Genomic DNA, 25,827 nt, shown 5'->3' with positions numbered 1-25,827 from the left:
CCAAAAGCTCCTGGTTTACTCCATATCATTTCTGTCTACATATTTTTATCAACTGCAAATTTGTGGCCCCAGTCCTGTAAAGTGTATCTGTGACAAAATGTATTTTTAAGAACTATACTGTTTTATATTGAGCTCATTTATTGTCAAGGTGTGATCTGTAAATTTGCTTTTACTTTTTCTGTGTTGAGTAGTTAATACACAAAAAAACTCAGGCAAGGTAGTATTCCATAATAGAAAAACTGTATGTCTGTATGTGTCAGTTATTTTTAATATCAGTCGGTCTTTAATAATAATGAATACTTCAGTGTATAAAATGTCATAAAATATATTTGTAAAATGCCCTTTATGATTCCCTGAAGCCCAAGTTGAAATGTTTAAATGTCAAAGACCCCAAAGATGCTGAGTTTATTATTATCGAAATCTAGCAAATAATCACATAATTGGAAAGTCATTTTCTGCTAGTCATCCAGTTGAATGATCAGCTGATTATTTAAGATAGAGTGCCTTTAGTGTACTGTATAGTATGGTCAGATTAATTTCCTACAGTGCCCCAGGGCAAGTATTTGTTGTTGGGGCCCCATTGACTCCCACTGTTAGTTTCATTTTTTACTCAGACACCCAAAAATCAGTCAGTACAGCCAGAGCTGAAACAATTACTCAACACATTCATTGGCAACAATTGAGATTAACAATTAATTCTTTGAATAATTTTTAAATGAAAATGCCAGTACTTCACTGTTACCAGGCGGCTTTCCAAATGTGAGTATTTGCCAGCTTTCTATGATAGTAAACAAAACTAGCTATTTGAATTGCTGTTATGTTATTTCTCACTATTTTCTGGCATTTCATACACTAACCAATCAATCAGTGATGTAAGAAAATAACTGTCAGACATTGATAACTGCTGGTTGCTACCTTACAGCTCTGCAAGGATGAAATAAGAAAACCTTTCCATTTTTTTACTTAATTACTTGATACACAGATAAAATTGAATCAGTTTAATAATGCACAACTTTACAACAAGATATTTATTAGTGAAGATTTTGGCATAGGCACTCTAAAAGCCCATGGTGAATATCTACTTCCTCCACCACCGACCCCCGTTTTTTCCTCTGGTGATGATCTGAAGCTAGTTAACCTTAGCATTGTTTACAGCGGAGTGAAAATCATCGACCCTCCCCCACCCGGCTTTATCAGCTCCTCCTACTTGGCAAGATAGCCAGCTAGCTGTAGATGTAAAAGCGAATAGAAATCCAGCTGATTTAACGTACCACTGAGCAACTGATGTATGATAATTTATCCAGAAAACACAAGAGACTGTCTTTGTAGACCGCTTTTCCAATGGAATTTACGACACGATGGCCAGCTAGTGGGTAGTGAGAGGCTAGCTGCAGCTAGCTGGTAGCTAACAATCCGGCTAGCACCTGGAGCCGGGGCAGTATCTCTGGTGACGAGCGTGGAAGTCTGTTTTCTAGTCATGCTGTTATTCGTTTAACCGAGCTTGGTTTGTGTGTTGGTTACACGAATTTAGCTATGTTTCTGTCTGAAATGTGGAGGTCACTGTACCGAACCGATGATAGTTATGTGGGTCATAGGCATTGTCTGGCTTACATATTAGCTTGAACAGCTGGTCAGCTAGAAAGCTTGCGAAGATTTTGTATTTGTCTTGGACAATAACGTAAATGCACGTAGTGTGTTAGTGAGAGTTCCTCCACAGTTTGAATGGCTGAGGCTATCACCGGGCTTAACACCCTTTTATTTCACATTTTGGAGTCGTCGCAGACTGGCGCTAGCTAGCCGGATACTGTTAGCGGAGTTAACCGAACAGCTTCACTAACCAGGTAAGCTAGCCTGCTACCAACAAAGGTGACTTAGTCCACTGATGAAAGTTTTAGTCGTTGAGTTGTTTGTTAGCTGTACGTCCAGGACATGAATTCATCTGTGCTTTAACCAGCATGCTTCGGACTTGATGCGCATGTCTCTACATCTTGGCTAGATAATCGCGCTTCAGTTTGGCTGCAGTGATAACACACAGTATCTCTGCTGTTCTCCGTCTTGGCACCGAGCTCGCTTGTTTACTTCGGCAGCGTTTCATATCATGCCTGGTCTTCCCTGTATGGACACATCGGAATCTAAAGGATCATGCTGACTGAGGAGCGGTGTTTCCTCTGCACCTAGCCGGGAAGCAGCGGCAGCAGCTTGGTGTCGCTCAGGTAAAGTGAGCCGTTTCGGGGCTTGGTGATAGGAGGATGGCATTTCACGGCCCAGGCCGGCAGACTGTTTGTGGTGACTTGTTTCCGGGCTCTGAGCTGGGCCACAAGTATTTCTGTGTCAACTCGTCCTGCGGAGCCCCTTCCACGGGCCTCAGCGCCACACCGTGCATGACCGGACCCACTGCCCCAGCCGGGACCCCTCGTCATCCCACAGGTCTCGGGGGAAGCACCGGTGGAGGAGCAGCGGTACCTCAGCCTTACAGCAACCCGGCCAGCGAGGTGCCCAGCCCTGCAGAGATGGAGCCGGACCGCCCCATCGGTTATGGCGCATTCGGTGTCGTCTGGTAAGAAACCATCAATAAGGGCTAAAGTGTGGTGCACGTTTGAACTATTAATAATACATCTTCAAACCATTGTTAATTGTAATAAATCACGGTCAGTTTCATTTCTTCCACATCTTCCAGGCAGCCAAGGGCTTCATTTTGTTTCTGTAGAGACATTAAAATATTGAAACAAGTCATCCATCACAGGGAACATCATGTGCGCTTTTATTATTATTGTTATTATTGTTGTAGTAGTAGTTGTTATTATTATGTCAGAGTTGTATTATTGTTATCTAATAACAAAATACAGCCATTTCAAATCCAGCTGCACTCTCATTTGCATCACCCCAGCAGCTGGTAACTAAAGGAAGCATTGTGGCAGCTTCAAGGATTGTATACACTTTAAATCAAACTAACGTTTCACCAGATGAGATGCGTCCTCAACCGGGATTTGGGTTCCTCAGAAACCTAGATGAAGCCAACTTATGAATGGTGAATTGTTGAACGGCATTGAATCTTTGTCTGCAATCATGATGTTATTATTATTATTATTATTAGGTTTTGCAACTTATGATTTTCAATTGTTAACTAATCTGCCAACTGTTTTCTCAAATTGTTTACAAAATGCTAGAAAACAGTGAAAAACGTCCTCAAGTTCCTAGAGCTTGTCTTGATTTGTCGGCTCAACAATCAAAAATGCACAGACATTCAGTTTACCATGATATACATACACAATAGAAAGGGAAACAAGACCTCACATTTGTAATGCTGAAAACTAAATGTTTGGCATTTTTGCTTAAAATATTGCGGAGTAATTTTTTGCTGATGAACTGACTTATGAAAAGTTTGTGCTTTTCTAACCTTTTATGTCGTACAAAAAGAGAGCTCTAAACATCTTTTCATAATTCATTGACAGTCTGCTAATCTGTATCACAAGAAACTGTGTCTGATCTACTTGTGAATGTCACTTTCTTATAGGTCAGTTACCGATCCCCGAGATGGTCGGAAGGTGGCTTTGAAGAAGATGCCTAATGTCTTCCAGAACCTGGTCTCCTGTAAGAGGGTCTTCAGAGAGCTGAGGATGCTGTGCTTCTTCAAACACGATAATGTAATGACTGGACAGAGGGGAAATGTGGTGTTTGAATTAAATGGATCAAGACATCAAAAATCTTATGTGAGATGATTAAAAAGGGCCAAGGACTAAATGTTGTTTTTGTTTTCTTCTATTTGTCTTTTTATTCTGTCCATGCAGGTTTTGTCAGCTCTGGACATTCTGCAGCCTCCACAAATCGACTGCTTTGAGGAAATGTATCTTTTTTTATAAATGAAAAAACACCTATTCAGAGCTGAGAGTCATGCCTTGGCTCACAGATTTCATGTATTTAATATTATCACCATATGTACTGTACAGTATTTGCAGTATACCTCCTCACAGCTATCAACCTCCACACACCTTCTGTCCCAGTTTCTTTTCATTAATTGTCTCGTATGTCCTGTTTTTTTTTTTTTATTCACTTTATTTAGCTTGTCACTGGTCTAAATCCAGCTCATCACTGCAGATGTGAGGCTAGCCACTAGTGAATATTTAATTTGGGTGTTAAGTGTTTCCTTGACACTTGTTGTTAATCAACCGTGTCTTGTTCAGCAACTAAAAATGAGCCCTGTGCTCTGAAATGGATTGTGTTCATGTAGGCGGAGGTCGGTCCATGTATGAGCTGTTTTTTTTTCCTTGACAGCAAACCACCTCCCAGCTATGTGATAACAGAGCTGATGCAGAGCGACCTCCACAAAGTGATCGTGTCCCCACAGCCTCTTACCACTGACCACATCAAGGTCTTTCTCTATCAGATCCTCCGAGGTGAGCAGGTGATTTCACTTCATTTGAAGTGAAGTGCAGCCCATATTGCATACATGTATACAGATGCAGCCACACAGAATCGCGCTTTCAGCTGGCATGCAGTTCCCGTGAGCCTTTCAGGAGCCCCCCTTTTCTTGTTGCCTGATAAGGCATATCTCGAGTCCACAGTAAGCACGTCCATTAAAGAGATATTCCTTGATTTGCCCAGTGTCACCATTAGATGGCGCTTTGTTCTCAAAAGCACACAAACCAGAGTGTGACTGCCCAAAGTACTGTATTCGCACTGCAGACTCTGTTTTTGTTTAGGCCACGCTTTATACAATAAAATTGTTTGACCATAATCCTTATCATACAGGTACTGTGCCAGATAATTATTATCTGTTTCACTGGGCTTCACATTCCTAGTCAGAAATCTATTAAACATTAACATGCTTAAGTTACATTAATAAATAGTAAGTTATGCTAGAATGAAAAAGAGCTTTGTGAATATTAATTTGAAATCTGACAGCTGCTGTCATAACCCTGCAGTTATGTAGACTTTGTAAATTGATACCGTCAATACAGCTTCATTAAAACACAAGGAGCAGAACAAGGGTTTAATGACATCACTGCACTGTCTTAACGTACAGATTACTACTTTACAGCCTACCTGTTTGGCTAGAGAAGCAAGTGGGGAGAGCAACAAATGGTGTCATTTTTCCGTTTTTCTCTCTCTTATCCGAGACCTATGAGAGTTGGGTGCTGGAAGATCGGATATTTTGGCAACAGAAATACATTGACTGTAAATATTTTACTTGTAATGTAATACTGACAAAGCAAAAGAGACATAATAATCATTGGTGTAGTACTGCCGGAATACACAGGAACGATGCTCCACCACTTTTTTTTCCCCAAGATAGGACAAAGAATGGGCTGACTGGCATAATCTGGTTGAAGTTCATAACATAGTATTATTGGGAGCACTTGAAGATCCAATCAACAGCAAACTGTTTGTCCTGCAAAATGGAATGGACTGAGTTGTTGGGGGCAACTGTGGTTCAGTGGATAGAGCAGTCGTCTCCAAACCAGAGGGTCGGAGGTTTGAATGTCAGTGCCTGTAGTCCGCATGTTGAAGTGTCCTTGGGCAAGACACTAAACCTCCCCATTGGCCCCGATGGTTAGAGCCATCGGTAGAGTTGGCGCTGCAGATGGCTGCCTCGGTTCTGTACCAGAAACAAATTCCTTAAGTGTAACATACTTCGCCAAATAAAGGTGATTATTATTCTTGTGATAATAAAATTTCAGGTGATTGATTCCCACCGTCAACTCAAACAATGTGTGCTCCGATGCGCAATTGGTACCCACAAGTGTTTGTGTGTTTTGTTCAACCACATACTGTATATGATGATGTGGAGGATTCACAAGGACACAGTTTAGTGTCGACTACAGACTCCGTTTACATAAGACAAGTGACAGAATGAAACTCAGATCATCCAGACTGGCAGACTAGAGCATAATCTCTAGCAGGAGCCATGGAGACAAACATCAGATGTGACAATCAGCAGCAAAACTAGACTTTACATTTAACTTAAGTGATGCTAGGATTTAAACAGACTATTTTACCTGTGAGTCTGTCAGCTGTAGGCCAATATGACACAAGCAGGGCACAGGATGGCCAGACTTTGGCACATGCTGATTAGTTACTGGCACATGCTGATTAGTTACTAGCCCTGCACACAGCTGATGTGTTCACTGTCGCTGGTTGCCTAATAAACCAATCTGAAGCAGGAGGAGCTCAGCGAACATTCAGTACGTTTTGGAGTCGGCGAGCATCTATTTTCTTATAGATTTAAGAGGCATTTGAAGACTGCTCATGACCATTATTTGGGTGGGGAGGGGGCGGAAATGTCTGTTTTTCATATCTTGGGTGGACCATCAGAGATTATGCCCTAGTTATGACTATAATATTCCCCCTGTGGTTACTTACTCACATTGATATTCTGCCACACTAGAGAATAAAGTCAGTCTCACATTTGATCGTGTGGGCAATTACAGTTGCCACATTGCCAGGAAAGTGTTTACATGGCCCTTGAAGCCGGCTACAATTTAATCATCTGCATGCACGTCATAGGTGCTCTCCAGGACTTTCTTTAAATAGCACTACACCTCTGATATTATGGTAACGACAGTCGGATTCAGTGAAAGCTTATATCTGCATTTTCTCTTTCGTTCTGGGTAAGACAGGTCCTTGAGATTTTGGAATGGCAGCCTACTGTGTGAGTTTAATGTACTGGCTTCATACCTCAGTACATTCTAGAATTCAGAAATGCAAAAAAATGTCTCACATTAGGGCAATTCACCCTCGCTAGATTACAACAAAGAATAATTTCTTGTGCATCATATACTGTAGGCTATTGTGCATAACCTTGGTACAAACCTTTAAAGTTGTATCATGTTAACACTGGGTGAAAGAAACAACTCTGGCACTCTATTTTTTTAAGGCATTGCACATCAAAATTAAACCAACATGATACCTGCTTTGCACTCAAATGCTCATCTTAAAATTCATTAATTCCCAGTAGTCATGCTGTGCCCATCTTGATCACAACCATTTTGTTCCTGTTGGTTTCACTGTGTAAAGTGTGAATCGGTGTGCAACAGCTCAGCTGTTTGCATGCAAAAACATCCAAGCCTGTGAAGTGTGCAGGAGTTGTCTTCAGTGAATATCAGTGGCACCTGCAGATTTATATTTCATTGTACACACAAGAACTGCACATGGTGGCATCAGTCTTGTTTTAATGAGAAACTTTTCTCATAATGACAAGATACTTTGCTAATTTTATGAGATACTTTAATGTTAAAGCATTTTTCATGTTATGACACACTATATTTTCTTGTTTTAACAACATACTGTAGATTATTTTGTCATAATGTGTTGTTATTGCAACACGCAAAGTGACTGTGCCGCTGACCAGCAAAAACTAGGTCAGTGTGCAGCAGTCAAATCATTATTGCTAGTTAATGGGCGCTTTGACCACGTAATGCACAGCTGTTTAGGTGCATGCACAATGCTCGTGCAGTGTGCTTGTTATACCCTAGGATATGCTGTGCAGGACGTGCAGAATTTTAAAAATACATACTGTAGATGACATTGTGTTCATTGGGTGTTGTGCACATCACTACGTGTGTATTTATAATACCATTTTGTTAGTGAATGTGCGCCTTCATCTCACGAACGAGCAGATCCATTACCTCAATGGAAAATCTTACTGACGTCCTGTATGCTAGCAATCTACTTAACGTTCAAACTCGCACTTCTCTTAAAGGGGATGTGAGGTTACACGCTGTTTCGATAACTGCATGTTATGCCCAAAACGCACTCCTGTTTTAATGAGGAGCTCAAGTACAGCCCTTTTGCTAGTTGCATGGGTGCTTGAACCGTTTTTCCCCATCATCAGATTACCAAAATTAACATGGGCGCACCCAAACCTCATTTGCACTACTATATCTTGATCAGATGTGGTGGATCCTCAAAATAGGGCCCCAAGTATCAACACAAACTGAGCAGTAAAGTAGCTGCTACTTAGTGCTTTTAAATTTTCATTATATTTATTCAATTCTATTTTTCATGTGCCTCTCTTAACCAGTTAGTAACCAATAGAATGCTTCCTTGTAGCCTGCTGTTTGTGGGTGTGGGATAGAGTTTATGCTGAGGCCGGTGCATGGAGCTCCGGTGGATTCTCCAGCTGAGAACAAGTAGACTTGGAGATCTGCTCTTACTGCCGTTTAACTCAGGGGCTGCTTTGTAAACTAAAAACCATTACATAACGAACTAGTAGGATAATAATAATAATAATTATTATAATCACCTTTATTGGCCAAGTATGTTACACACAAGGAATTTGTTTCCGGTACAGAACTGATGGCTCTAACCATCGGGGGCAATGGGGGGGTTCAGTGTTTTGACCAAGGACACTTTGACACGTGGACTGCAGGCACCGAGATTTGAACCTTCAACCTTCTGGTTGCACAGACATTGTTACACAGATCAAGCAGATAAACCTGTGGAGGAACAAGAGCAGAAAAACAGAAGCGATGAGAATACAGAAAATATTTGAGGAGTGTGTCTAAACCAGCCTACCCTACATTTCTCTCGAACACAGTACTGCGGCCACTGCTGCTGCAAGTGACAAAAATAGCTTGCTGATGAGAGAGAGGCTGTTGAGCTGAATGAGCTACAGAGGTGCTGCTCAAAGACGGTGTTTAGCACGTTTTATTATGGTTGTGTTGACTCACAGCACTTGGTTGAGAGAAAGCAAAAGTTAAAAACGGCAGCAGAATTCAAAACCAAACACGAGTGACTGATGTGCCCTAGTGTTTGAAAATGCATCCCTTCATTAATTCAAGAATTAAGGTTCTGTTGCATTGGAATACAATCTAATAATATATTCACTACAAAATGTATCAGCATTTGCAATTTAGTTATATATATATAGGAACATTTTTTAGAAGAGAGAATGTGTCTTTTTGGCTAAGAATGTCCCTGAACAGCAGAAGAACAGAGATATTATTCAGGAGAGCATAAAAGAGTAACAGGGCCTGAGAGTGACTGTCTCTTTTCTATAGAGCAGAGTTGACAACCTTGATTTAACAATAAAAAATGTAGACGTAATGCAATAACCGCCAGTGGCGCGATGTCTCAAAAGGCGTGTAACGTCTGAGCATGTAGGCATAATGAAATCTTAGCTATTACTGTGACAGACACGGACCATGATTAATATTTAGGCAGCCATTGCCAACCAGGCGCCTCAGCTCGGTCCGGAAGTGCTACTATATTTACCCACCAGCAGTTCTGAGCATTAACAGAAGGATCAAATTATCAGTCGGACTGCAGTAAACGTCACACTGCTTCACCTAGTGGATATATACAACACTGCGGTTGTATCTAGGCTGTTAACAAGGTGGCGCAGCGATCACTGTGTCGTCGCGGGGGATACATGGTAAGAGAAGGGGCAATGCCCAGACTTGTCAGGGGATGGGCTCCATCACAGTCCAGCCAGCAATTCTTTTTCCCTCCAACAGACTCTGATCTGATCTTTTCACAGATGTGTGATCAAAGCAAATCACATCAGGGCCACTTCCATATGTGGTTCTAGATCTGATTCATATCTGATATTTGGCCTTGTGACCACTGTCCGAACAGTCCAGTCAAAGTTCTTTGTTGTTGTTTTTTTCCAAACAACTCCGTGCGCATATCACCTGTCAACATCATTCAAGGTTGGCACCTCACAGAAAATTTGATATGGAACTCGACTCGCTGCTGAATGGGAACACCTGCATCCAGCATACCAACTATGAGAAGAAATGTGACTGTTTGTTGTTTTCTTGCTTAGGTTTGAAGTACCTGCATTCTGCTGGGATCCTGCATAGGGACATCAAACCCGGAAACCTGCTGGTTAACAGCAACTGTCTGCTCAAGGTAAACCTCACCTCTGTCCCCCTGATTCTTGAGGAAAAAAACTTCCAGGTTTAAAAACGACAAATGCAAAAAGTAATGTGCATTATCTCTAAGTACTGGTGAAGGACACATTTTCCAAAATAATCTTTTATTTCACAGAATTTATGATCAGTTAAAGAACTGTTTCTGAATGACTTTAAAACATCTAACTTATCCGCTACTTTCTGATTAAATGTAACCTCTTTGTGCCAGTTGTAATAACTCAACTTTCATGATGTAGACAAAATAGAAAGTTCCCTGAATGTAATGTGGGAGGAGTATAGAGATGCCAGATTTGAAGTAAAGGTTTCGCCTGCCTAAATAAAAGGCCGGTTGTTAATTGAACTATTTTGGCCAGGTCTGAAAACATTCAGAGCCACAGTTGCATCCTGAATCTGTACCAGAATGAGCCATAAGTTGGTTTGAACATGCCCTCAGCATTATTTTGTCTCTGGTTAGATTTGTGATTTCGGCTTGGCACGTGTGGAGGAGCCCGACCCGTCATGTCACATGACACAGGAGGTGGTGACTCAGTACTACAGAGCGCCTGAGGTGCTGATGGGCTGCCGGCACTATGGCTCAGCCATCGACGTCTGGTCAGTGGGCTGCATCTTTGCAGAACTACTGGGCCGACGTATCCTCTTCCAGGCTCAGAGCCCGATTCAGCAGGTGAGACCGAGGGCCAGTATCACAAAGCGAGACTAGTGGCTTATTCAGCTGACTCTGGGCTCAGCTCAGGTTTTCTGGTATCACAAAATTGGCTTACTTTTAATCGGGCTAGATCACCACACTAACTTTCTGCACAACTGACCTGCTCCGCAGCAGGTTAAGTTCCGATGATCATATCAAAACCTGTCAACAGCCCAAGCACTGACCAGTCAGATCACTGGAAAAATGGTGTGATCATTCCTACTGTATCCTGACCTTGACAGACTCAACATTAATGTGATACATATAAGATATTTCTATATAGCAGTGATACCATTAGTCAGTTGTTCACAGTTCACCCACTAACATCTGTAACACAACTTTTTGCACTAGTTCTAAACGATTTTGCCCACAGGTATCTCTGCTCCATCTCAGCGTGCTTGTAGACTGACAGGCCAGCTGATAACTGGCTTTATGATACTGGGATAGCCAGTGTTAGGCTCAGTGAAGCCAGATAACCCCAAGAGAGCCAGACTAAGCTGAACTTGCTTCATGGTACAGGCCTCTGGAGATGCTGACTGTAACTCCTGATGCTCCAAAATCTATACAGTAGATCTAGAGTTTTGTCACGGTGCAGCTTGTCTAGTGTAATTTTTAGAATGTGTGGGTTGGTATCTTGACGGATTTAGCAATCTGTCTTAACAAACAAGTCCAAGATAGGTGGACCAGTGTGCAGCTGTTTGACTTTCTCCTCTGCTTCAGCTCGATTTGATCACAGACCTGCTGGGAACTCCTCCTCTGTCAGCCCTAGCGTCAGCCTGTGAAGGAGCCAGAGCCCACATCCTGAGGGGGCCGCACAAACCGGTACGTGACTGTGTGGCCTACTCACACTGAATCCACCACCACCACCACACGTGTCTGTTCTCAAATATTTAAAAAAAATCTCCCACAAAAGAGACTCAAATATTTGATAAATTATTGCAGTGAGAAGGGGATTTTATATTGCTGGGACCATTAGAAGCTCTGAGTAGGTCCGGCAGCTGTGTTACTGTGCTCACCAACACTAATATGTTTTAGCCCATACTACAACCCCAAATCAGAAAAAGTTGGGATGGTGTGTAAAATCAAAATTAAAATTGAAAATAGTGATGTGTAAATAATCTGTGTCCTGTGTTACATTGAAAACAATACAGCAGCACATTTGATGATACCTCATCAATTTTATTCTTTGTTCAAAACAACACTCACTCCAATTCTGATGCCTGCAACACATTCCAAAAAAGTAAAACGTTTGTGTGATGTTTCTGTTCCTTTTCACAACACTTAAAAGACGTTTAGGGACTGAGGACACCTTAAGTGTGTCAGGTGTCATTTTGTCCCATTCTTCCTGCAAACAAGACTTAAGGTGAACAACAGTCCTGGATCTTTGTTGACTCAATCTGCATTTCAAAATGTTCTACACATTCTCTAGTGGGGACAGGGTGGGACTGCAGGCAGGCCAGTCCAGGACTCACACCCTTTTCCTCCACAGCCAGGCTTTGGTAATGTGCAGTATGAGGTTTTGCATTGTCTTGTTGAAATAAGCATGGCATCCCTGGAAAACATGTCGTCTTGAAGGAAGCATATGTTGCTCCAAAATCTCTGTGTGTTTTTCAGCATTAATGGAGCCATCACAGAAGTGTAAGTTACCTTTGCCAAGGGCACTGACACAACCCCAGACCATTACAGACCCTGGCTTTTTGTACTTGTTGCTGGTCCAGATGGTCCTATTTGTCTTTGGTCTGAAGCACACAGCGCCCATTCCTTCCAAAAAAGACCAGAAATACTGATTCGTCTGACCACAGTACATGTATCCACTGTGTTGATGGTCCATCCCAGTTGCCTCTGAGCCCAGAGCAGTTGACTGTGCTTCTAGACACATTTGACATAGGACTTCCTTTTGGCACAGTACAGTTTTATGTCACCTGTTGGCATCACCTGTTTCAAATCAAATCATCATTTCATCATTTTTCATTACTGGCCCTAAAATGCAACATCCCAGCTTTTTTTGGACTGTGTTGCAGCATCAGAATTAAAGTGTGTTTATTTTGAACAAAGAATAAAACTGAGGTATCGCATCAAATAATGTGCTGCTGTGTTGTTTCCAGTGTAATACAGGACACAGATGGTTCACCATTTTCAGTTTTAATTTTGATTTTACATACTGTCAACTTTTTCTGATATGGGGTTGTAATGGGTAGGAGTGAAAAATGGTGTCATACATGTTCATTTTATTCAGCTGCCTTACTATCAGCCCACCAGGGGGTATAAATTCATCACTGTTAAGTTTACTGGCAATAAAATGGTCAATACCTCATGAGGTAGCAGAGCTCTCTTTTGTTCCTAGATTTAAAAAAAATCTATTAATTTTACTGCTTGGACTTCAGTGAATCATTTTTGTTTAAGGTAATATAAGGCCAGGGATTGCTGTGACACCAATAGTAGCCTGTTGTGAGATATAACTGAGAAAAAGATAGTTTTATAATTTAATTGTGCATTAGTCCCATCTGTTTAGTGCTCATTCAGCTTAACAAGGTCTTCCCTCAAGTAAAAACTACAAATAAAAATAGGTACACTAAAGATCTACTTCTATTTTATACTTCTGCTTCTGTAACAGATAGCAGGCCAGTGAAATAGAGATCTGATGAGATGTATTGTTGCTGAATCCTGACCAAATATTAGTTTCATCTTGTGTACACCGGTGAGGTGTCCAGGTTGTACTGTTTAAACTCTTCGATTTCTCCTCCTCAGCTGTCGCTGTCGGTGCTCTACATGCTGTCTGACGGAGCCACACACGAGGCGGTGCACCTGCTCTGTCGGATGCTGGTCTTTGATCCGGTAACACTGATTTGGCCTCTGCTTGTCTTGCAGCGGGGGTGTTTGATGTTTGTGTTGTTGTTGATCTCTGTTAAGATGAAAGTCACCAGCTGATAAAATTAAAGCCTTGATACCCAGGCCCCACAGGACATATTAAACATAGTGCACAGTGTGTGTCTCTGATTAAGTTTTCACACCATCCCCTCATCATCTAAACGGCTTCTCCTGTTAGTTTTTAGCTTTATGTTTATGTCCCACCACCACAGTGCATGGTACAGTGGGTACGGAAAGTATTCAGACCCCCTTAAATTTTTCACTCTTTGTTATATTGCAGCCATATGCTAAAATCATTTTTCATTTTTTCCCCTCAATGTACACACAGCACCCCATATTGACAGAAAAACACAGAATTTTTGACATTTTTGCAGATTTATTAAAAAAGAAAAACTGAAATATCACATGGTCATAAGTATTCAGACCCTTCGCTGTGACACTCATATATTTAACTTAGGTGCTGTCCATTTCTTCTGATCATCCCTGAGATGGTTCTACACCTTCATTTGAGTCCAGCTGTGTTTGATTATACTGATTGGACATGATTAGGAAAGCCACACACCTGTCTAAGACCCTACAGCTCACAGTGCATGTCAGAGCAAATGAGAATCATGAGGTCAAAGGAACTGCCTGAAGAGCTCACAGACAGAATTGTGGCAAGGCACAGATCTGGCAAAGGTTACAAAAAAATTTCTGCTGCACTTAAGATTCCCAAGAGCACAGTGGCCTCCATAATCCTTAAATGGAAGACGTTGGGGACGACCAGAACCCTTCCTAGAGCTGGCCGTCCGGCCAAACTGAGCTATCGGGGGAGAAGAGCCTTGGTGAGAGAGGTACAGAAGAACCCAAAGATGACTGTGGCTGAGCTCCAGAGATGCAGTCGGGAGATGGGAGAAAGTTGTAGAAAGTCAACTATCACTGCAGCCCTCCACCAGTCGGGGCTTTATGGCAGAGTGGCCCGACGGAAGCCTCTCCTCAGTGCAAGACACATGAAAGCCCGCATGGAGTTTGCTAAAAAACACCTGAAGGACTCCAAGATGGTGAGAAATAAGATTCTCTGGTCTGATGAGACCAAGATAGAACTTTTTGGCCTTAATTCTAAGCGGTATGTGTGGAGAAAACCAGGCACTGCTCATCATCTGTCCAATACAGTCCCAACAGTGAAGCATGGTGGTGGCAGCCTCCTGCTATGGGGGTGTTTTTCAGCTGCAGGGACCGGACGACTGGTTGCAATCGAGGGAAGGATGAATGCGGCCAAGTACAGGGATATCCTGGACGAAAACCTTCTCCAGAGTGCTCAGGACCTCAGACTGGGCTGAAGGTTCACCTTCCAACAAGACAATGACCCTAAGCACACAGCTAAAATAACGAAGGAGTGGCTTCACAACAACTCTGTGACTGTTCTTGAATGGCCCAGCCAGAGCCCTGACTTAAACCCCATTGAGCATCTCTGGAGAGACCTGAAAATGTCAACCAATGTTTACCATCCAACCTGACAGAACTGGAGAGGATCTGCAAGGAGGAATGGCAGAGTATCCCCAAATGCAGGTGTGAAAAACTTGTTGCATCATTCCTAAAAAGACTCATGGCTGTATTAGCTCAAAGGGGTGCTTCTACTAAATACTGAGCAAAGGGTCTGAATACTTATGACCATGTGATATTTCAGTTTTTCTTTTTTAATAAATCTGCAAAAATGTCAAAAATTCTGTGTTTTTCTGTCAATATGGGGTGCTGTGTGTACATTAATGAGGAAAAAAATGAACTTAAATGATTTTAGCATATGGCTGCAATATAACAAAGAGTGAAAAATTTAAGGGGGTCTGAATACTTTCCGTACCCACTGTATGTGGGGTTTTATGTTGTCATGCTGTTTAAGGGTGAACTACAGTAATTCACTTGAGTTTCATAAGTTTTAATTCATTTAAATTAAATGAATTAAAATAATGTCTAGTAACAGCTGGACTGTAGATAGCTGAAATGAGAGAATTGTATTGCAGATATCCAGAATAAACACTGTGGGTATCTACTGGTGCAGATAAGATCAGATTTTAATGCACACAGAATATTTGTTAGTACGATCAGTCATGTCAAATATAGATGAAACTAGTGAACTTCACCAGTATCGGCTCTTTCCAACCACTTGCTGTTTTTCATCTCCAGGCTAAAAGGATTTCTGGCAGCGATGCCCTATCCCACCCTTACCTGGATGAAGGGCGTTTGCGGTACCACACCTGTATGTGCCAGTGCTGCTACTCTGTTCCCAGCGGCCGCGTTTACACTCGGGACTTTGAGCCGGTAGCTGAGCGGCCGTTCAGCCACAGCTATGAGAACAGTCTGCTGTCTGTGTGGCAGGGAAAAGGTACGTCACCACCTTCAAGTTAAATACTTTTAAATTTGTATTTATTAATGTAATGGTTTTGCAACTTACTCATTTAATTATGTTGCAATCATATCATCGTAATTATGATTAGGACAGTATGCTAAATGTTTAACCAAATCCAAACAAGCAAGTCTTATTTGTCTTCAGAGTAATCACCCCTTTTATTTGAATGATACAGTATTAACTCTTAAAACCTCAACATTCTTTGCATTTGTGCCTTTTCTCAATAAAAATGTACATCTGTGCCTAATGTTTTATAAACAGTGGTTACAGTTGGAAGTGGTTTCATTTGGGCTGCACAACATGAAATTTGTTTTGTGTGAATCCAGTTCTTTCGTGGCCATAAAGGTTATTTTTGAGGTACAAAGTAACCCAGTAATACAGCTGGCTATGTTAGCCTCCTTATGTCATGACAGGATTGTTAACTGACTCTGACTGCCTAGTTGTGAATGTAGAAATCACACTTATAAGAAGGACAGACTGAAAATGGACTGATCTGAGCTTTGTTTGCGTTTGTTGCAGACATCTTATCTCTGGTTACTTTATTTGGTCTGTTCCTCCTGCGGAGCTCACACTAGTTAACCGCTCTCTGCTGGTTGCTTATCCTGCTTCATGCTGATGCCGAGAATTTGTTTCTGTATGGACTAGTGCCAATATCCAGCCCTTTTCATTACGTACATTTCATAGTGCAAAAACCATCTTTGCTACTGTTTTGTGTCAAATTTCTAACTTATCATTTAGTTTGACTATCACTTCCATCTTAAGACTTTCATACCATAATTTGTAGTGATATTTTCTCATAACTATAAAGTGAAAGTAACAAAGTTTAGATTTTAAAAGTATATGATTGAAGAATAAGTAGAAATGGAGCTCTTTTGCTACTTGGATGTTTATATTCAAAACTATAGACTCAGCCTAGTTGGTTCTCAGGGTTCAGCTCCTAGTTTAGGTACAGCGTACCCATCAAATACCTGCAGCTGTAGTAATTTCTCTCTGTTCATAGTACACACAGCAGAGCAGACTATCAAAAGCTTGGTATGTTGTATTAAATCCCAGGCACAAGTTCACTCTTAAGCAAAAAAAAAATCAAGTAGCTAAACATTTGTCAACAGCAACTCAGATCAGAGACGACTCACATGTTCTTTTCTTTTCACCCCAACATCAGAGTTAATCCATCGCTTTATCACGGAGCACCAGCAGGGAAAACGAGTGCCGCTGTGCATCAACCCTCAGAGTGCTGCCTTCAAGACCTTCATCAGGTGAGGACGACGAGGGGTCTGAACTGATTAAGATGTCGTTTCCAACACTTGGTTTCGTTTAGTCTGTACTGTTCAGTTAAAGTTAGTTTAACTTGTCAAAGAAAATGAGTTAAATGTAAAACCACAATAATAATCGGAGCAGCACTCCTCCCATATATTTAACATTTTCATCCCTGCCAGCTGCTTGAATTGCATGATGGATATCCAGCAAAATGTTTTACATACATTGTCAGCCCATTTCTGCCATAAAGGAAAAATGGTTATGAATATTAGACTGACAAGAAAACCACAGATTTGTATCAGTAACGACTTTGTTTTTCCCCTCGCTGAAATTGGCTGGTATTGTTTTGTTTCTGTGTCTTTAGGTCCACTGCGTGGCACTCCTCCAAGGTGTCCAGGAAGGAGGAGAGATGAACGGTCCTCTTCTTCAACTCCAGGAGCGACAGCATTTTGACAGAGGATTTCATTGGCCATGTCATCTGAAAATATCAAAGAGTTTGGGTCTTTTCTACCCCCTACCCCCCATCCCCCCTTCATCTGGTGAGGTGCAGAGGGGAACCTACACCTCTAGCCGCAGTGGGAAAAAAATGACCAACCCACTTCCTGAAACTCCTCAAATAGTTTCCCTCTACAAATCTATAAAGTTTCCTGAATATGAAAACTGCCACTTAGTTCTTTTAAACGACCCAAACACATGATGCTCCAGGCGCTTTTGGTGCTCAGTAAAAAAACAAAAAAAAAAATGCTGCTAAAGACCTTGATGAGGAATAAGAGAGTCAAAAACTGAACTGTGTACTTGATCGGCTTTTCCATCTCTACTGGTAGAGACATTGAGGAATAATGATTTAATGTTTTGGTAGGATTGTGGCTTAGTTGGTTTTTGAAGTCATTCCAGCCCTGTGCAATATGGTTTAATTTAAATGCAGATGAAAGAAGTGGGGGAGCTGAACACTCGGAGCGTGCTGTCTTGACAACTTGCTACCTGATCGTGTATTGGATCAGTGTGTCACGAACCCCCCTCTCCCACACCCACCAAGCAGCATTGCACCATTAACCGCCAAACATCTCCGAGGTTTTCCTTTTTTTAATTCAAACTGCATTTGAACACATCGTTCACTGTGTTTTTGGCACACGGCGTGTTTTGCAGTGACAATAATGCAATTTAACAGATGTAGCAGGTTTTAACCACAGTTCCCAGGTGTTTCTCTGTACGCATCGCTGCTGTCATTTTTTGTTCAGCTTTTCTTGTTCGTGTGAGTCCTTTTATTCCTGGATCAGTGTTTGACCTCTTTGCATTTCATTCATCAGGATCATTGATTGCAGTTACAAAACTGTGTGATACAGGAATTCATTCCCTATAGTTGATTATAAAGTCTGATGGTGTCATCACATATTCTTTTATTTTGATAGTTATGGCAGGAAATAATGACTTTCAGTGTTTAGTCATCTTAAATGGTGTTCTGCAGATAGAAAGATGCCAAACCTATGAATATATACAGCCTTTTTTTTTATTTAAAATGTTCATCGAATTTCTTGCCACCTCAACACGTATTATCTGAACATGTAGGCCCACCACAAATGTCCCCAGTGTTATTATTTTCATGATGATGACCTCAGATGTTTGCCCCACCAGCAGAGAGAGAGAGAAACAGAGAAAGCCAGTATAAGTGCCTTTGTTTTCTCCGTTTTGCAATTAGGCCTTTTGGTGTTGGCCAGTAACTCAATTTCTACAAAGATTCATTAATATTAGCCCAGATAGTTATCACCCTAGCACTAATTGTAATTTGCCCAAAAGCATTTTTATTTTTGTTAGTTAATAGTTTGTCAGTGACAGTGCTCAGTGATCAACTCAGAGAGACCAGAGCTGGTACAAACTGAACTACTGTTCATCTGTCGTCCTGGGAAAGATGTTTAACAGACACTAAACAGAACCAAATAGGTAACAGTATATGCCCAATAAGGTATAGTGCACATCCAGCAATAAATAATGCCACAATCAAATTCACGATCTTTAGCTGCAACTCATAACAAACGAAAGATTTTAAAGAGCAGAGCGGTGATGATTTAGGGTCCAGACTGAAAACAGTCGGCACAGCTCAGGCATCACAAAAGAGGTTTTGTTTCTTGGATTAGAAATGTTGCTGTCGAATCTGAGCGCGTCTTCAGTCACTACAAACACACCTGCAGAAAGTTTACTCTCTGAAAGTCTGGTGTTCAGAGACAACCCCAGTGACTCCATGTGAAAGGGAAGTTAGGAAATTTAGTTCGATATTTGAAGAATGTTCATGAGTAATCTAAAGTCACCTGGCCCCTCAGGGCTTCATGTGGCCCAGAGACATTTTTCACTTTTTGGCTGCAGGAATCTTTTTAGGATCTCAGGAACTTCACAAAAACGCTCGCTAGTGCCAAGGGTGCCGGACAATCTGCAGAAATGGGAGCAATGGCCAAACATTCAAATACTGCAACAGTGCGTCTCATCATGTGCTAAGATTGTCTCCAGTCACACTTGTTGTTTGTTTCTAGTCCACACTGAAGGAACCTCCTGGATCGTGTTTGAAAGAAGGTTGAGATGCTCTTCCCACAGCTGCCTTTTGTTTTGTTTTGTTTTGTTTTTAATATCTCTGACTCTCCAGCAGGTGGGGCCCATGAGCATCCTTGTTGGTCCCTGACAAATTTTTAACCCCTGAAACCTCAGCTGCTCTGCTACAGGGACACACAGCGAGTCTCTGTGGGAAACACTGAGACCGACTTATATCTGCATGTGTATATTTATTATCCCACGGAGAGCATTTGGGTTTGAATGCTGTGCAATGGTTGAGTTTGTCAACAATGATGAAAACATAACATTTTGTGGTAATTTTTTTAATTTAATTCATCTTAGGAAGTGATTTTCTTAGTAGTTTTTGTTTGTTTGTTGTGATCTAATAAGACATTTAAGAGCCCAGAGTCGCGAGAACATTTTGATAACTGTTCCCTAAAACACACACAGAAAAAGGTAGTGAAATTCTGTGCACTGTCTGCACTAATAAGTTTATTTGTTGAAAGTAATATTTCATTTTTGGGGGGTATGATTGAGACATTGCTACTTGAAATAAACACATTAGTGTCGTTATTGGCGCAGTTTATGTCCTCAAATTACAAAATAGTCTTCAGAATGTTTTGATACAGCGTTTACCCCGAACACTCCCATTGTCTTTATTAACAACTGTATCACGTAGTGAGATCCTGCAGATTGTGGCTGCGCCTTTCAAATAACTCCGATACAAACATCTCCGTCACATTTTGTCTGACCAACAGTCCAAAACTCAGATGTTCAGTTTACACTCATAGAACAGAGAGCAAAACTTAAAATGCTCACGTCGAAGCTCTGACATGAATGTTACATTTTCTTTTAACCATTAATTGATTATTGGCTAAATTGATTCAACTTTGTGAATTAATAAAACAAGATTACAGGTAATGCATGATTTTGAGAGAATAGTTAATTGGATGACAGATTTATAATTTATGGACAAGTTGATCGAAACGTTTCCCTCTGGACTTTTTTCTTTTTGTTTCTGTTGTTGTGTTGGTAGAGATCCTTCCAGGTTAGGACCAGTTTTTAAACTAGATGGCCTGTGTTTGGACCGTGCACTCTGTGTTTAGAGTGTCTGCTCTTGTCCGGTCAGTTTTCCGACACTGAAGTGGCGTAAAGCAGAACGAGACGAGCAGACAGACAGAACGACCACTGGTCATCTGTAGAGATTAGACTTGTTTTCTTCTATGAAAAGAAACTTGATGTTTATTATTCTAAATATGAAACTGTTTTAAACTGTTTTTGTCTTTGTTTTAGCAAAGAGTTTTCTCTGTGTGTGTGTGTGCGTGTGTGTGTGTGTGTTCCCGACAAATACTTGAATTTCTTAAAAAGTTTAGACTTAAAGTAGTGAATGATAAACAATAAACGGACACTGGATAATATTCCTGTGACACTTTCAGCCATCTGTTCTTTTCTCACCATCTTTGAAGGCTCTGTCCAATAGAAATTTGTGGGATTGATATTAAGAGTTTGAGCTGCTGAAATGATGTGTAGGGATCATTTCAACATGCACGGTCAGTTTACATTGTTAAAAAGTTAGTTAGAAAAGATTTGAGAAACTCACTGTTCAAAGCTTAAGACAAAGTTTAATATTTAAAATTGACAGCAGTCTAATGATATATACAAAGTGATGAACCAATTGGAAACCGACTGAAACAGGAAAACTTTCTTACATAAAGTAGGTATTGGTACCACAGAGGCCGGTGCAGGCAATGAAGATGCATAGAAATTGTATTGCAAACAAAATTGATGTAGCTGTGTTGTTGTTTAGATTCTTGATATTTGGTTCAAACTGCCATATTGTGCATGGTGCATACATTGTGCATGATGCATACTGCTTCGCCTGATGTTACTCATCATGACCAATGATCTTTTGTCTCCCAGGATGTGTGTTTGCCTTTGTTGCGTCATAGTAGGATGCATATCAAAGAAAGAAAGGATCCATCTGTCCACGTGAACACATTGTCGTGCTGCAATATTTGCATCACTGCTGCTTTGTGTGTCACCTGTTTGGCTCAAAGAATTCAGATTTATTTACCATGAAGTGCTTCTTGTTTGGTGTGATTCATGTTGTTACTCTGATATTTCACTAAGTCCAAAATTTCACTTGGATGAATGTAGGTGACACAGTGAGTGTCCATATTGATACTTTAATACAGGTTTTGAGTAGGCCCCTCCCCTTGTCCTTGGACAGGTGGCAGCAGGCTCCGCCCTCCTGATCCTCTGCTCTGAGTTCCTACAAACCTGTCCTCATTTAACGCTGCAGTTCATTGACAGAGTGTGTGAGAGAGAGCATAAAACCACATCTACACACCACGTGTTCTCACACCAAACACATATAGGTGATCCCAGGGGCCATGTGGGCCCTCATCATGGCTGCCGGCTCTGTCTTCTTCCCTGGTCTCTTCCTGCTGTCCAAACGGACTCTGAAACATATGATGGGGTGGAGCGAGGGGGATGCTGCCGTCATATCTACACGGTAAGAATACACACACACACACACACACACACACACACACACACACTCTTTTTCTGCTGGACAATAAAAAGTGTAAACCATTTAACACAATACCTTGTAATGACACGCTTTTTGTCCCTAAATGTGATGTAAGCCTCCATAATATGACTTTTTGAACAGATTCTTTTTCTCTTGTGAGTTAATACAAATACACACTGGGCCCTTCACAAGAATTTTCATTTTTGCAGAAGCCTGAGAATGACACACCTAAATTAAGATGCTGCTGAACACTTTGATGATCAAGACCTGGGCAGAATCAGACTTGGTCTAAGTGATACTGGAAAAAAATAGCCACTTGTTACTCCTCTGTTCTCCATTGGCTTGTTTTGCACTATATTTGCATACCGTTTGTGGTTAGTATTTTATTTACCTCATTTCTACAGTGACATCAGCCTGTAAACCATGGGCTGTGTTATAAAGTGTTACAGAATTTTACAGCTGTTTTGTCTGCACTCCTGCTACTAAATAAGCCGCTGCTGTTGCGGTGATGCTGGGATCTGAAACTAGTTTATTCTGACTGAAATGTGAGAGTTTGTGTTTTTTAACAAATGTGGGTATTTTGCTGGTTTCATGAGGATTCATCCAGATGTTATCCTAAATACAGGGCCTCCCAACCTGACTTGTACCTTGTTAAAGTTCAAATAAAGGAGTTATGGATTCTGCGCTTTTAAAAACAGCACAGGCACTTTCAGTATGATCTCACAATTGTTAGATTTGATTGTTTTCATTCTCTCAGTCTGGTGTCGTCCATTCAAGCTGTCATGGCCTCAGCAGCCGGATGTATCGTAGTCGCGTCCTGCACGGACGTCATTGAGGACAGGTGAGGATGTCTCTCTCTGTGTTTGCTCCTTTCTTTCCTTTCTTTTTCCTGTCATCCCTTGTTTTACTCTGTCTTGTCCTTTTACTTTGAAATGATCTCCACAGTGTTGAAAACATAATCACCTAAACTGGAGATGTTTTCACTCGAGTTGTTTTCGACTTTAGCTGTGCTAGCTGTGTTGGTCCTCTCACCTCTTTGGTCCAGACCGAAGCATCTCAACATGGATTGCTATTAAATTTAGCTGAGATATCTAGGAAGAAAAGCCTATGTTTAAGCTGGTCATAATGGGAATATTAATAAATAAGTAAAGAAAATGAACCTTCATAGTCTGGGTGATTTCCTAACTTTTGGTCTAATGGGATTATCAGTCAGAATATGAATCAATTGGGATGAAATTTAGTTCAGATGTTAATGTCCTTCTCAGGATGAATTGTAATAACTTCCAGTTTGTCTTTTAGTTTGGATTGTGACCAAATACCTGCAATACTAATGACATTCACACCTGCCTTGACTGTTAATTTTCAAATGCTAGCATGCTAACACACCAAACTAAAATGATGCACATGGTAAACAAATACCTGCTATACATGAACATGTTGGCAATAAGCTCAAGTTGCCACTGAGACTGTTTCTGCGTCCCCACCCTATTAATGCTTTCAGGTCTTGTTTAATTTCTATCTTAAAACCTGATTCATTAACACACACTAGTTTGTGGATTGTGTGTATGAAGCAAAACTAAGTCTGTAATCTAGTTGAGCTTAAGTTGAGCAGCAGCAGAGCTATTTCAGTCTTTAAGCAGCCTCTAATCCTCCATGCTGAGTATGATGGGAGGTGAAACGATGAAGAGGAGACAGATCATAGCCGGTGGTGGTGGCTTTAGTAAATCCCAGGTCTCCTCAGTCTGTTCTGTCATTTCACAGTCAAAGTGGAGAGGTTGTTTCTCTGAGCGCTGAGCCACATTTGTTTATCAAATCACCACAGATGGTACAAGCACATAACAATGAGCGCAACATGAGCATTTGTTGTTTATTGTATAGTCTACCTGCTGCATAAACGCTTAACCATAACCTCTAGAGTCCCTGCGTCCTCATATGAGGACCGCACAGCTTGGGTTTCCAAAGCTCAGGACTCTAGAGGTTAAACATTTGTTGGTAACGTCAAGTAAAGAAAATGTATTGAAAATTTTCACCCTAAGAACTTTTACTGAGGTGCAAGAAGTACTTAACACATTTACCTAAAAGTACCAGTGCATCAATGTAAAAATAGTTTCAAGTAAAGGTCCCGTATTCAAAATCCTACTTGAACGTAGGTAAGTGTTTCAGCTTCATGTAGTTAATGTATCAGTGCTAAAAGTACTCGTGCAGCAAAAGTTACTTGCTCTGTAATATTTGATTCTATATGATATTATTAGATTATCAGTACTTCAGCAGAGGTTTCCCAAACTTGAGGATCGTCTCTTGAGAGACGATTAATGGGAGAACATGAAAAAAAAAAAAATCTTTTTCTGCTAAATTGTGTTTGCTAGTAGTAGGCGTGTGTGACGTGTTGCACATGTAGGATGCAAGGTTGTGCTTGCTTGGCATTTAGAAAGCAGTACAGTAACAGTATTTCCCTCTGTAGAAATCTGAAGTAACGTAACATGGAAACGAGTATTAAAGGTGTAGATTTTGTTTGCTGATAAATGTGAGCGTTCACATGCATTTAGGCTTATTTATGATTTCAAACGCGCAGCTGGTTTAAACCTTGCACTACCTTATTTTTTGTTTGTTTACAGTTCATTTTTTTCATTTAGCTTGACTTTTATGACCTTATACACCTTCCATTAACATTGCACATACGTATATCAGCATACAGATAAATAATGACACAGTTTTTTTTTCTCACACATCATACTCTTGGTTTATCTAGTTTGTTGGCAGTACATTAGTTTGTATTTGTAATGCACACACACATTTGGTTATCTTCTGCACAGTCACAACTGTGCAACAGAATTTGATTATTTCTTTAGAACTGATTAGTCTTTGGTACATTTGTTTTGGTTTAGTTGACCTCTTTTATGTGCCCATAACTTTGGTCTATGTATTACTTATTGCATTTTGGGGTAAGTAAGCACATCTACCTGTGACTCCTCAGGCCTCCCAGCTGGTCTGGCACAGTTTCTCTCATTAACCAAATTGTGTCTACATGTAAGAAGGTTCCAGGTTTGAACTCGAGCCAACCCGGGACCTTTCTGTGTGGGGTTTGCATGTTCTCCCTGTGCCTGCGTGTGTTCCCTTTGACTTCCTCCCACAATCCAAACACATGCAGCTTAGGTTGATTTGTGACTCTAAATTGCCAATAGGAGTGAGTGTGGGTGTGTGTGATTGTTTGCCCACATGTCAGTGTGATAGACTGACTACCTGTCCAGGGTGTACTCCGCCTCTCGCCCAGTGTCAGCTGGGATTGGCTCCAGCCCCCCGCAACCCTATTCAGGAATAAGAGGTATAGATAATGGATGTCTACATGTTACACAATTCATTATTCAGTATATTTAGGTTAATATAGTGAAGAAAGATGCTGTTTTCACACACACGTAGGCCACGTTCACACTGCAGGCTGAAGTGGCTCAAATCCGATCTTTTTGCCCAAATGTGACCCATATCCGATTTCCTTATGACAGTGTGAACAACACAAATCCGATTTTTTCAAATCCGGCCCAGGCCACTTTCAATGCGACTTCAGTCTGAACGGCCATGTCGCATTTCATGCGATTTTTATGTCATTGAAATGCGACAGACGTCACAATTCTGCGCTGGAGGAGGCGAGGCCATAAGCAATATTTGTGCTCTCCTCCTTCTTGATGTTCTT

The 25,827-nt window shown here is 41.0% G+C and overlaps 1 protein-coding gene and 1 pseudogene across 1 annotated transcript; both read left to right on the top strand.

Annotated features, from left to right (window-relative positions):
* Positions 1–1,105: 1,105 nt before the first annotated feature.
* nlk1 (nemo-like kinase, type 1) lies at positions 1,106–18,722 on the top strand. The gene is made up of 11 exons (XM_020613229.1): positions 1,106–2,557; positions 3,515–3,644; positions 3,789–3,844; positions 4,288–4,394; positions 9,767–9,852; positions 10,330–10,539; positions 11,281–11,382; positions 13,309–13,395; positions 15,589–15,787; positions 16,974–17,067; positions 17,433–18,722. Exons 1-11 carry the CDS (start codon positions 2,250–2,252, stop codon positions 17,479–17,481), a joined length of 1,428 nt encoding a protein of 475 aa, XP_020468885.1. The 5' UTR covers positions 1,106–2,249; the 3' UTR covers positions 17,482–18,722.
* Positions 18,723–21,346: 2,624 nt separating this feature from the next.
* Positions 21,347–25,827, top strand: part of LOC109967567 (protein FAM57B-like) — a 9,345-nt pseudogene continuing 4,864 nt past the window's right edge.

Source organism: Monopterus albus, unplaced genomic scaffold (assembly GCF_001952655.1).
Source record: "Monopterus albus unplaced genomic scaffold, M_albus_1.0 scaffold131.1, whole genome shotgun sequence".
In the NCBI taxonomy this organism is placed as follows: domain Eukaryota; kingdom Metazoa; phylum Chordata; class Actinopteri; order Synbranchiformes; family Synbranchidae; genus Monopterus; species Monopterus albus.
The sequence above is the reverse complement of the archived record's forward strand: the minus strand, read 5'-3'. Positions and strand labels throughout refer to the sequence as shown.

Excerpts from the sequence above, each read along its gene's own strand:
- nlk1 (XM_020613229.1), top strand. The coding sequence starts at position 2,250 with ATGGCATTTCACGGCCCAGGCCGGCAGACTGTTTGTGGTGACTTGTTT. Across the intron at positions 3,645-3,788 it reads GCTTCTTCAAACACGATAAT|GTTTTGTCAGCTCTGGACAT; the intron begins GTAATGACTGGA and ends CTGTCCATGCAG. Across the intron at positions 13,396-15,588 it reads GGATGCTGGTCTTTGATCCG|GCTAAAAGGATTTCTGGCAG; the intron begins GTAACACTGATT and ends TTTCATCTCCAG.